This window comes from Grampus griseus (assembly GCF_964374135.1).
Source record: "Grampus griseus genome assembly, chromosome: 1".
NCBI lineage: Eukaryota > Metazoa > Chordata > Mammalia > Artiodactyla > Delphinidae > Grampus > Grampus griseus.
The window spans coordinates 80158584-80172486 of NC_139017.1; the positions used below are offsets into that span (position 1 = coordinate 80158584).

At 41.1% G+C, this 13903-nt stretch overlaps 1 protein-coding gene across 1 annotated transcript in view; it reads right to left on the reverse strand.

Moving 5' to 3' along the window:
• The window catches only part of MAN1A2 (mannosidase alpha class 1A member 2), a 162477-nt gene extending 154674 nt beyond the window's left edge, over positions 1-7803 (reverse strand). Inside the window, exon 1 of the mRNA XM_082663946.1 lies at positions 6752-7803. Within this exon, the coding sequence (XP_082520072.1) occupies positions 6752-7053 (302 nt within the window). The 5' untranslated portion in view covers positions 7054-7803. The remainder of the gene's footprint in view (positions 1-6751) is intronic.
• Positions 7804-13903: the final 6100 nt, after the last annotated feature.

The following is a 13903-nucleotide window of genomic DNA, read 5'->3' on the forward strand; positions in this document are numbered from 1 at the left end:
AGTGATCTGGAAGGTAAAATAGTGGAAATAACTACCACAGAGCAGAATGAAAAAAACAGAATGAAAAGAACTAAGGACAGTCTCAGAGACCTCTGGGACAACATTACACGCACCAACATACGAATTATAGGGTCTCAGAAAAAGAAGAGAAAAAGAAAAGAACTGAGAAAATATTTGAAGAGTTTGTAGTTGAAAACATCCCTAAAATGGGAAGGGAAATAGTCAATCAAGTCCAGGAAGCGCAGAGTCCCATACAGGATAAATCCAAGGAGAAACACGTCAAGACACATATTAATCAAACTATCAAAAACTAAATTCAAAGAAAACATATTAAAAGCAGCAAGGGAAAAGCAACAAATAACATACAAGGGAATCCCCATAAGGTTAACAGCTGATCTTTCAGGAGAAACTCCGCAAGCCAGAAGGGAGTGGCAGGATATATTTAAAGGGATGAAAGGGAAAAAACCTACAACCAAGATTACTCTACCCAGCAAGGATCTCATTCAGATTTGATGGAGAAACTAAAACCTTTACAGACAAGCGAAAGCTAACAGAATTCAGCACCACCAAACCAGCTTTACAACAAATGCTAAAGGAACTTCTCTAGGCAGGAAACACAAGAGGAGGAAAAGACCTGCAATAACAAACCCAAACCAATTAAGAAAATGGTAATAGGAACATACATATTGATAACTACCTTAAATGTAAATGGATTAAATGCTCCCACCAAAATACACAGACTGGCTGAATGCATACAAAAACAAGACCCATATATATGCCGTCTACAAGAGAGCCACTTCAGACGTAGGGACACATGCAGACTGAAAGTGAGGGGATGGGAAAAGATATTCCATGCAAATGGAAACCAAAAGAAAGCTGGCGTAGCAATTCTCATATCTGACAAAATAGACTTTAAAATAAAAACAATTACAAGAGACAAAAAAAGACACTACATAATGATCAAGGGATCAATCCAAGAAGAAGATACAACAATTGTAAATATTTATGCACCCAACATAGGAGCACCTCAATACATAAGGCAAATGCTAACAGCCATAAAAGGGGAAATCGACAGTAACACAATCATAGTAGGGGACTTTAACACCCCATTTTCACCAATGGGCAGATCATCCAAAATGAAAATAAATAAGAAACACAAGCTTTAAATGATACATTAAACAAAATGGACTTAATTGATATTTATAGGACATTCCAGCCAAAAACAACAGAACACACATTTTTCTCAAGTGCTCATGGAACATTCCCCAGGATAGACCATACCTTGGGACACAAATCAAGCCTTGGTAAATTTAAGAAAATTGAAATTGTATGAAGTATCTTTTCTGACCACAGTCCTATGACACTAGATATCAATTACAAGAAAAAATCTGTAAAAAATACAAACACAGGGAGGTTAAACAATACACTACTAAATAACCAAGAGATCACCAAAGAAATCTAAGAGGAAATAAAAAAATACCTAGAAACAAATGACAATGAAAACATGACGACCCAAAACCTATGGGATGCAGCAAAAGCAGTTCTAAGAAGGAAGTTTATAGCAATACAATCCTACCTCAAGAAACAAGAAACATCTCAGATAACCTAACCTTACACCTAAAGCAATTAGAGAAAGAAGAACAAAAAAACCTCAAAGTTAGCAGAAGGAAAGAAATCATAAAGATCAGATCAGAAATAAATGAAAAGGAAATGAAGGAAACGACAGCAAAGATGAATAAAACTAAAAGCTGGTTCTTTGAGAAGATAAACAAAATTGATAAACCATTAGCCAGAATCATCAAGAAAAAAAATGAGAAGACTCAAATCAATAGAAGTAGAAATGAAAAAGGAGAAGTAACAACTGACACCACAGAAATATAAAGGATCATGAGAGATTACTGCAAGCAACTATATGTGAATAAAATGGACAACCTGGAAGAAATTGACAAAATTCTTAGAAAAGCACAACCTTCTGAGACTGAACCAGGAAGAAACAGAAAATATAAACAGACCAATCACAAGCACTGCAATTGAAACTGTGATTAAAAATCTTCCAACGAACAAAAGCCCAGGACCAGATGGATTCACAGGCAAACTTTATCAAACATTTAGAGAAGAGCTAACACCCATCCTTCTCAACTCTTCCAAAATACAGCAGAGGGAGAAACACTCCCAAACTCATTCTACGAGGCCACCATCACCCTGATATCAAAACCAGACAAAGATGTCACAAAAAAAGAAAAAACTACAGGCCAACATCACTGATGAACATAGATGCAAAAATCCTCAACAAAACACTAGCAAACAGAATCCAACAGCACATTAAAAGGATCATACACCATGATCATCATCCAGGAATGCAAGGATTCTTCAATACATGCAAATCAATCAATGTGATAAACCATATTAACAAACTGAAGAAGAAAAACCAAATGACCATCTCAATAAATGCAGAAAAAGCTTCTGACAAAATTCAACACCCACTTATGATAAAAACCCTCCAGAAAGTAGGTATAGAGGGAACTTACCTCAACATAATAAAGGCCATATACGACAAACCCACAGCCAACATCATTCTCAATGGTGAAAAACTGAAACCATTTCCAATAAGATCAGGAACAAGACAAGGTTGCCCATGCTCACCACTATTATTCAACACAGTCTTGGAAGTTTTAGCCAAAGCAATCAGAGAAGAAAAACATATAAAAGGAATCCAATTTGGAAAAGAAGTAAAACTGTCACAGTTTGCAGATGACATGATACTATAGAGAATCCTAAAGATGCTACCAGAAAACTACTAGAGCTAATCAATAAATTTGGTAATGTAGCAGGATATAAAATTAATGCACAGAAATTTCTTGCATTCCTATACACTAATGATGAAAAATTTGAAAGAGAAATTAAGGAAATACTCCCATTTACCATTGCAACAAAAAGAATAAAATACCTAGGAATAAACCTACCTAAGGAGACAAAAGACCTGTATGCAGAAAACTATAAGACACTGATGAAAGAAATTAAAGATGATACAAACAGATGGAGAGATATACCATGTTCTTGTATTGGAAGACTCAACATTGTGAAAATGACTATACTACCCAAAGCAATCTACACATTCAATGCAATCCCTATCAAACTACCAACGGCATTTTTCACAGAAGTAGAACAAAAAAATTTCACAATTTGTATAGAAACACAAAAGACCCCGAATAGCCAAAGCAATCTTGAGAAAGTAAAACAGAGCTGGTGGAATCAGGCTCCCCAACTTCAAACTGTACTACAAAGCTACAGTAATCAAGACAGTATGGTACTGGCACAAAAACAGAAATATAGATCAATGGAACAGGATAGAAAGCCCAGAGATAAACCCACACACCTGTGGTCACCTTATCTTTGATAAAGGAGGCAAGAATATACAATGGAGAAAAGACGGCCTCTTCGATAAGTGGTGCTGGGAAAACTGGACAGCTACATGTAAAAGAATGAAGTTAGAAAACTCCCGAACACCATACATAAAAATAAACTCATAATAGATTAATGACCTAAATGTAAGGCCATACACTATAAAACTCTTACAGGAAAACATAGAAAGAACACTCTTTGACATAAATCACAGCAAGATCCTTTTTGACCCACCTCCTGGAGAAACGGAAATAAAAACAAAAATAAACAAATGGGACCTAATGAAACTTCAAAGCTTTTGCACAGCCAAGGAAACCATAAACAAGACCAAAAGACAACCTCAGAATGGGAGGAAATATTTGCAAACGAAGCAACTGACAAAGGATTCATCTCCAAAATATACAAGCAGTTCATGCAGCTCAATATCAAAAAACAAACAACCCAATCCAAAAGTGGCAGAAGACCTAAACAGACATTTCTCCAAAGAAGACATACAGATTGCCAACAAACACATGAAAGGATGTTTAACTAATCATTAGAGAAGGATGTATCACTAATCATTAGAGAAATGCAAATCAAAACTACAGTAAGGTATCACCTCACACCGGTCAGAATGGCCATCATCAAAAAATCTACAAACAGTAAATGCTGGAGATGATGTGGAGAAAAGAGAACCCTCTTGCACTGTTGGTGGGAATGTAAATTGGTACAGCCACTATGGAAAACAGTATGGAGGTTCCTTAAAAAACTAAAAATAGAACTACCATACGACCCAGCAATCCCACTACTGGGTGTATACCCTGAGAAAACCATAATTCAAAGAGTCATGTACCACAGTGTTCATTGCAGCTCTATTTACAATAGCCAGGACATGGAAGCAACCTAAGTGTCCATCGACAGATGAATGGATAAAGAAGATGTGGCACATACGTACAATGGAATATTACTCAGCCATAAAAAGAAACGAAGCTGAGTTATTTGTAGTAAGATGGATGGACTACAGAGTGAAGTGAATCAGAAAAAGAAAAACAAATACTGTATGCTAACACATATATATAGCATCTAAAAAAAAAAAATGGTTCAGAAGAACCTAGAAGCAGTACAGGAATAAAGACGCAGACATAAGAGAATGGACTTGAGGACATGGGAGGGAGAAAGGTAAGCTGGGACGAAGTGAAAGAGTGGCATGGACATATATACACTACCAAATGTAAAACAGATAGCTAGTGGGAAGCAGCCACATAGCACAGGGAGATCAGCTTGGTGCTTCATGTCCACCTAGAGGGGTGGGATAGGGAGGGAGGGAGGGAGACGCAAGAGGGAGGAGATATGGGGTTCTACGTATATGTATAGCTGATTCACTTTTTTATACAGCAGAAACTAACACACCATTGTAAAACAATTATACTCCAATGAAGATGTTTAAAAAAAATAAACTGACATAACCACATAAAATATACACAAAGTTAATACAGGGATCCCTCAATACCTGAACTCTATCTGAATTCTTGCCTTCCAAAACTCAGGAACCAAATAAATTTGAGTAAGTTCTCACATGTATCCAGACTCTTACTACCCAAAACCCAGAATTTGGCTCACTCACCATCCCTTGTTAAGAAAACTCAATGACCAATCTCTCACTCCAAACTCCGGGATCCAACAGTATCCAACAGTCTTGTACAGCGAAACAGAAGCATATGTATTCAAGGGCTATATAAATTTTAGAATTCTTGTTTTAAGAGATTTAAGCAGATTTTTTTAAATGTGAAAAAAATGGACATATATGTATTTTCATTCAAATTTGAAATTTAAATTCCACTTAACAAAGAATTTTTCTATGTGAATGTTTTTAAACTAGAAAGTGCCATATTTTTTAACCTTTAGACCACACAAAATATAAAGTAAATTGTTAAGTATATGACAGACAACTTATAAGAGTTAAATAAAGTTAATTCATGACTTCAAAGAGCTCTGAAGTCAGTCTTAACATCTTTTTATAAAAAAAAATACTTATCATTATAAATAACATGGGAAATAAGGTTTTCAAGGAAAACAGTACTTTCAGTGTTAATTTTTCAGCAACGTTATTTCACAGATTATATCAGATTTTTCTTGAAGTCACAAAGAGCAAAGGGCAAAATAAAAGAAACAAATGAAAAGAGTACAGAAGTTGAAAATGATGGCAAAAATTTCAAATTAATTTGGTTACAGACGAATGATATGAAACAATTTTAGAAGTAATTACTCCATAAGGTTCAGCCCAAAGTCAAAGAAACAGCAAGCAAAGAACAAATTAACTAGACTGAGAAAAAGGAAAAACCAGCTCTCATTACAACAGTGCATTTTTCTAAAGTATTTAACTTAGGATAACATTTGAACACAAGCTTTTTCAAAAACCTCGTGCATGATGAAAACTTACAGCATCAGTTGAGAACAGAACTAAAACATATGATTTTTTTACATGCTCAAAAATTATTTTAAGAAATAGAGAAAAAAGGAGAAAGGTTTAGCAGGTTAAAAATATATATATACTGCAGGTTTGAAGAAAGCAAACTACTTGCCCAGATTCTTTTGATACAAATTACATAAATGATTTAAAGAGACTGTAACTAGAGCTCCCATTTTATACTAATTTGCCCATATTCTCCCAAGAGCTCACTTCGGATTTACTGATTTTAAAGAATGTGAACCCTTTAATCAAGCAAATTCTAAGAGTTATTCGATACACTCCATCTTTCACATTTAGGAGAAAAAAAAAAAATTAAATTTTAAAACATAACCAAACCTTGTCTACAAGAGTCACAAAGTGAGTGACTTAAGATTCAGTGATCTCTTTAACTTAACTGATTCCACAGAGTACCAAAACACATCTATTGTGCCTGTGTTTGTCTTTCTAAAAAGCTAAGATTCACTACTAAGCTTTAACTACCAGCCAGAGATGAGAGCCCTTTGGGAGAGAACAAACCCAGAGAAGATGTCAGGATTCCATGGATCTATTTCACAGGGTGGCACAATAATTGAATGCAACACATTCTTAATAAATGAAGGCGCAGCATATGTCACTATTTCTTCAGGTTAAGTCTTCATACCTCCATTCCCAATTGTTCACATCAGACACAACAACCCTGAGCACAAACACTCCTCCTACATAAAAGGAAGGAGCTGAACTTTGGATGGGGCTCTAGGTGTCCTTCCAGTTTATGATTCTATTTAACTAGTTGTGTAAAAATACAACTCTCACGACTCAGGGAAAGTTACATTTTACTGCCAAAAAAATGACAGATTTGATGCAATAAACCATACCTTGCTCTGCCAAATGTTAATACCAGAACTTCTGAAATAAACAAACCTGTGTCTATGTTCATCTGGTCCATGGATCAGGAAGACTCCAGGGTTTTTAGCCCCTTTGCCGGCATCTACATGAGGAATTAACACATCTTCCAAACCCAGATCAAAACGTTTGTGTTTTGAAGAGTCTGGAAGGAAGAAGAATGCCCCAAAACACAGGGTGATGAAGGCACTTAGAATAAGGAGGAGGATAAACTTCTCAGAAAGTCTCAAGGTAGCCCTGTGATGCGGGAAGGAAGGCGGCCCCAGGTTCAGAGGTGGTATCCTTCGTCCAGAGAGGGGTAGCAGCGCTGGGGTAGTCATCGTTTACGCTCTTGGGCAGAATATTTTATAAAGTTCTCATCTTACATCAAATGTACGATACATTGAACAGTCTTCAGAATCCTGGCAAAAATGGGGAAACTCAATTTTCCTCCTCTTAAAGGACTGCTGTGCGTTTCAACAGGGCACCTCTTTCACGCTCATCCAATTACATGCAGAAATGAGTGTGGCCCCCAAACGATCATTAGTTTCAGTCCTGTGATACTTTCTTTGCCATCTGGCTCTCAGTACCTCACCGGGTGATTACAAGTCTCCTCTCCATTCCTAAGGGTAGATCAGACAAGCAACACCGCACTGAGGATGCAAGGTGGGTTCTTCCATTCCTGAACCTCTGGGAGATGCTCCAACGTGGTTTCCCGCCCCAAAAGGGAGCCTGACGTGATCCAAGGAGCTGTAGAAGGTTCACTTGAGCTCCTCGGATGCTTCGATTGCAGAATCTCTGAACCTCAGTGGTGGAAAAACAAGGGGCTTCTTGGAAGTCAGTCAACCGGGAGGAGGGTCACCCGCCTCGCCGGGAAACCGAAGCAGCCGCGCTGGGCGAAAAGCAGGAAGGAGGGCTCGGACGCCCGCGCCTCCCGACGCTGTCCCCGGGCTCCGACGCTGCTCCCCCGACGGCTGGCGCGAAGGGCATCCGCGTCCAAAATACCTGCGCCCTCCCAGCCGCGGCCGCCGCGGCCGCTGTCGCTACCGCTCGGGTCTATCAGGGAGCGGAACTTCCTCCTCCGCGGCCACTGAGAAGCCCCGGCGTGAGCGGGGGGAGGGGAGGCGCTGCGGCCGCCCCCGCTCGGCTCCTCCTCCTCCTCTCGGCAGCGGGTTAAGTTAACCCAGGCGCCGGCTCCCAGAGCGAGGCCGCTTCTGACCCCGCCGTGCCCGGCCGCGGCGACCGAGCCTCCGCGACCCCGCGGCGTGGGAAGAAGCAAAGCCGCGGCCCCCCTGTCCGAAAACCCGGGGCAGGCGCCTGCTCATTCCTCGCTCAGCCCGGGGGTGGCGGCGGCCCTGGGCTCGCGAGAGCAGTCGCGCCTTGGGCGGGCAGAGGTCAGCTGCGTCTCCTTCCTCCCTGGCCGCCGTGGGGGCCCCCGCGGCGCAACCTCCGGTCGCTCGCAGCCGCTCGCTCTGGTGGTGGCGGCGACGGCTGCGGGAGAGGCAGCGCGTCCACGCGGTGCGGGGCTGCGGCCCGGTCCTCGTCCCGTGGCTCCCTAGGCCGGGAGGGCGCAGAGCAGCCGACTGCCGACACCCGTTGGGCACACTCCTGAGGGGAGCCGGCGTGCGGGGGTGGGGCGGATGGCTCGGGCCTGCCTCCGGCCCCGACTCGCGAGTGGGCGTCCCCGAGCGGCGGAGTGTGAGGTGCGCGCGCACGCTCCCGGCCTCGCCGCCGCCGCCCCCGCCCCTTCCCCGCCCCACCCGGCCCGGCCCGCGCTCCGGCCTCGCGGTGCTGCTGCGGGCTCCAGCGCCCGCTCTCCCGCCCGTCGGCTGCGCGACCCCCGGAAGCGTCCTGCAGCCGGCGTCTGGGCACGTGATGGGAGAAGGTCGACCGTTCGCGCTTCACTGATAACTTCACCGGTGCCAGGCTTCGGCATCGCCAGTTCGTGGGATTGACCCGGCGTTGGCGAGGTTGGGGGCGGGGAGGGCGGGGAGGGCGGGGAGGCTCAGGTCCCGAAGGCTTCGCTGCAATCCAAGGGTTGCTAGGACTAAAGGGATCTGACGGCCAAGGTTAACGTTTAATATTGCTTTGTGGAGATCGTGTCTTCAGTTATGGACCATTGGTCCCTAGGGCTCAACGACTGAGTCTCCAACTTCTTCCTTACAGCCTATGTGCACGTCGTTGGGCACCCGAAGCTCGAGTCATCTCTACTGAGCAGCAACCGTGTGCCAGGCTCTGTGTTAAGAATAAAATGGCGACCTTCAGGTTAGGTTTCCTGGCTGAGGTGTCTCTGACAGCAGCCCATATGACCCTACAGGACAACAGCTTCCTCGTGGTTCAGTTTCTGGAAGACGTTCTCCCATCATCACACTCCTCACCACCACTCCTCCCATAAAAGAGATAAGTATGAAAGAGAAGGTGCTAAAATCCAAAAAGACAACAATGCTGTTTAAATTCAGGCTTAAAAGCACCCTGAGTTGATTCTGTTATCCATAATCTTAAGAACCATGTTGTGATTAAGTCCAAAAAATTTCAAATATTCTCACTTGTTTGATAAGATGTCAGTGCCTCTACATATCCTTAGTGATGACTGGGAGTTGGAGAGCAGTCCCTTCAGCGGCAGGGACAAAAGGTCAGCCTTAGTTAAAAATCAAGCAAAAATCCTCATCTTCACTGGCACAATTCGAAGTACAATTCCGGTCTGCAGTATTTCCAGAAGCTCTGCATATCTCACTATCTACCATATGCCAAAGAAGTCATTGTCATTGATTCACCAAATAAAGAGATAAAAATGTTAGGTGCCACCTCTCACCCAGTCAGGCTGGCAGCCCAGTCCAAAATGAAATTTTTGTTGGACACTTGTGAAAAGTAGGTATAAGAAATTCCCTGCCTTCCCAATGTGTCTTTATAAAGTGTGCCAATTTTATGAATAAGTTTCTAATGCTGAGCCTCTCTGTAAGCCAAAGGAAGAGAAACACTTGGGTTTCCAACTACTGAGGTCATTAATTTCCATGGAAAGATCAGGGGAAATAAATATTGACATCTGAATGAAATAGCAAGTTACATAAGCCTTGAAAGGTAAATGTTATCTAGGTTGACACCAAATTGTTAACCACAGAAATATCGATCATGAAACCTGCCTTAACCTAGTTGACAAGCATGACTTAAGCAGGCTCAACCTCATAACCAGTGGAGAAGACTTATCTGTGTCCTTTCCTTTCTTGCCCTTGCCTGTTTTGCAAAATTCATTTTTCCTTCAGGAGAGTAAAAATATTATTTAAATTAGAGGTTATTGCAGATGTCCAAATGCAGTCTGCAATTCTAAGGCCCTTGATGATGCTATCAGTTATTATAATCCTACACAAGCATCAAAAAGTGTGTGTGTGTGTGTGTGTGTGTGTGCGTGTGTATATTCCCTTCTAGAGACTAGGGCCCTCTCAAATGAGTTTTAAAAGAATTAGTATTAGGGGCTTCCCTGGTGGCGCAGTGGTTGAGAGTCCGCCTGCCGATGCAGGGGACACGGATTTGTGGCCTGGTCTGGGAAGATCCCACATGTCGTGGAGCGGCTGGGCCCGTGAGCGATGGCCGCTGAACCTGCGAGTCAGGAGCCTGTGCTCCGCAACGGGAGAGGCCACAACAGTAAGAGGCCCGTGTACCGCAAAAAAAAAAAGAATTAGTATTGTTTTGTTGGTTTTTAAAAGCAAGTTGAAATTTGAAAAAGATTATAGCTGTTGTGTTAAGATGTTGGTATTATATATAGTTTTTCCCCATGTGTTCTGTTTGTGTTACTTTTATAATTAAATAAATAATTTTTAAATAAAGTGATACTTGAGAAAGTTAAGGTCAGATTTCAAATAGGTGGACTCAGTTGTATCAAGATGAACATGTCTGAGGGCAATCAACAGAAATCAGAAAGTACATGAAATATACATTTTTTTCATATATACGTGTAATAGGGACGTATCTCATTCTAGACAGTACAAAGAGAATATTTCATTTTCAAGGAGTAGCTGTGCTTTGATCAATGGTATAGACAGGATTCCAAAGTGGCAGATAAAGTGGTAATTTCCCTTTTATAAATCCATGTAAATTAATTAATATTTTAGGAAATAGGAATTGTTCAATTCCTAACAAAACAAAATCTACCCCGACATATTTCAGATTTATAGGACCATTACTGGGATACACTTATGTATTACAATGCAAAAGTTATTTGTATTTGTTCAATCATACGTTAACTTTTCTATTATCGAAACAGTTTAACACCTATTACACACACACACACACACACACACACCATCTAGCTCTGTTTTAAGTGAAACTGAAGTCATATGCTAGAGAAAAAAAATACAGCTGGTATGCAAAAAGAGGCTTTTGATTTACTTACATGACTTGTTCCTTCTTAGTTTCAACTGGTTCCCAAATATCCCAAAGACATGACCCCTAAATGTGTAGAAAAATAACCAAGCTCTGGCCCTGCTCTTTCCACTCTTGCATTCTTCTGTAAAGCTTTTTTCCTACAGGTCAGGGATAACCTAAGTTCAATGTTATGAAACTCTCACTTCAGCTCCATGGTAAGTCAGGAGAGCCAAAAATCCTCACCTGTCTCTCTGAGCCAAAGTATTTAAGGCTCATTTGCTTATAAAAGACACATTTGTTGAAGGGTACTGTGTGATACAGCCTCTACTAGGTGCTAGAAGTTTGGAGAAGTCAGAATCCCTATCTTAGTGAACTCGAAGTCTTGTGTGGGGTGGTAAATGAGCACTGACAATTACCTGACAGGGAAGAGTGCTGTTAGACTAAAGCCCCAGGGGCTCATGTGTTCACTGAAAGGGCACCAGAGTGAAGGGAGGGAGATTGGGCATGTGTCAAGGAAGGTTCCTAGATCAAGTGCCACCTGAGCTGAGCCTTTAATTAACCAGCAGGGAAGAAGGGTGGTGTTCCAACATAGGGAGCAGAACATGCACAGGCATCCACAGCTGTTTGTTCTTGCCACTTATCCAGAAACTTCCCTGCTTTACTCTTCCAATAAATCGCTTGCCTGGCCCTAAACCCCCAATACTCTTGAAGGGGGAAAGTGAAATTTTTAAATTTCAGAAAAACATATGACTATGGAAACACATTACTCTCTCCCAGTGCCTAAGACAGGGCCAAGCAATGAGGAAGCCAGAAGCTTCAGCTTCCCTGGGCTCATAGTAAATCTGCTTCTGCTCTGAACCCAGCCATATCTAAGGCTAGTTCATCCTTTGAACCTCTCAGTTACAGAAGCCTATAAATTTCTTTTGCAGTCAGAATTAGTTTCTGTGGCTTGCAATGTAAAGTCTTGACTAATACACAGCGTGTCTTTGCATGGAGGTGCTGTGGCTGCCTGTAGTATGTGAAGCACCAGTAGTTTCACAAGCGTAAAGGATCGGGAACCAGAAGGAGCCCACTCTTTCAGGCCACCAACAGGCTTGGGCCAGGGACAAAAGTGGGGAGAAGACCTAAAATTGAAAGGATTGAACATGGGCTTCCCTGGGCTTCCCTGGTGGCGCAGTGGTTGAGAGTCCGCCTGCCGATGCAGGGGACGCAGGTTCGTGCCCTGGTCCAGGAAGATCCCACATGCCGCAAAGCGGCTGGGCCCGTGAGCCATGGCCGCTGAGACTGCGCGTCTGGAGTCTGTGCTGCGCAACGGGAGAGGCCACGACAGTGAGAGGCCCGTGTACCGCAAAATAATAATAATAATAAAATAAAATAAAAAATCACTGAGCCTGGAGGGGTGAGCACAAAGAGGGTGAGAGGGGGAAAAAAAAAGCACACTAAATTAAAATAAGACAGAAAAAAACAAATAGAACCTTTCCACTCAAAATGATCCTGACCAGCAAATTCCAAAGACATTCAGATGTCTAATACTAAGAAAGATTGCTAACAAAATGAACACTCAGAATATGAACTTACTCCAGATAAAATTAACTCTATGGTACTGTGTAACAAAGATTTTTTTAATTAATATTTTTGCATTCTCAAAGCGATCAATGAAGGCATAGCACTCATTTTAAAAAGAAAAGAAATTAGGAAACAGATAAGCTGAATAAAGAACAGGTAAATAAGGTAAATATGGCAAAAAACTGATAGAAATCTTGAAAATAAAAATCTGGTCATTGAAATTTTTTAAAAAGTCAATACATGGGGTTAACCCTGGAGCTGGCCAAAGTTGAAGAGAAAAAGTAATTCGCCCAGAACATAGTATAGAAGAATTCACTCAGAAGAATTCACCCAGAACATAATATAGAAAAATAAAGAGATTTCAAAATGTGAAAAATCATTCAGATTCATGGGGTTATATTGAGTGGCTTCAACATATGTCTCATAGGAGTTCCAGAAGGAAAAACTGAAGAGAAGAGTGGATAAGCTATACTTTAAAAAAGAAGAAAGAAATGACTGAAGATTTTCTAATCAAAACATCAGAACACCATATGTACTGAGCAAGGTAAATAAGAGTAAAGGAACACTTTTCTCACTATAGTGAAACAACAGAGTAATACGGATAAAGATAAAATCTCAAGTCACCAAAGGGAAACCACTGATTATTTACAAAGGAACTATAACCAGAGTTCTCAAAAGCAACCACAGAAACAAGAAAACAATTGAGTTTTCTCCAAGTATTGAATGGAACACTATCAACCAAGAATTTGATTTCCAGATAAACTGCCATTTCAGGGAGAGGGCAAAACAAAGACATTTTCAATCATAAAAGGCAAGGGAGTTTTCCACCCACAGACCTACACCAGAAGAACTGTTAAAGAATGTACTTCCCCCAATGAGAAAATTAAGCCCAGAGGGAAAGCATAAGATACAAAAGATACTAGTGAGGGAAGAAATTAACAAAATGTGATGGTAGAATTAAAAATAGCTACTTAAGGAGTATGGGATTAACAGATACAAGCTACCATACATAAAATAGATAAGCAACAAGGATTTACTATATAACACAGGGAACTATGTTCAATATCTTATAACAACCTATAATGGAAAATAATCTGAAAAAAAATATATAACTGAATCACTTTGCTGTACGCCTGAAACTAACACAATATTGTAAATCAACTATATTTCAATAAAAATAATAATAATAGCTACTTTAGTGTTTAAAAGAAAAGGAAAGAAATGGTTACAGTGGGTAGTTAAAAGATGCTACGGTCTTTGTTATGT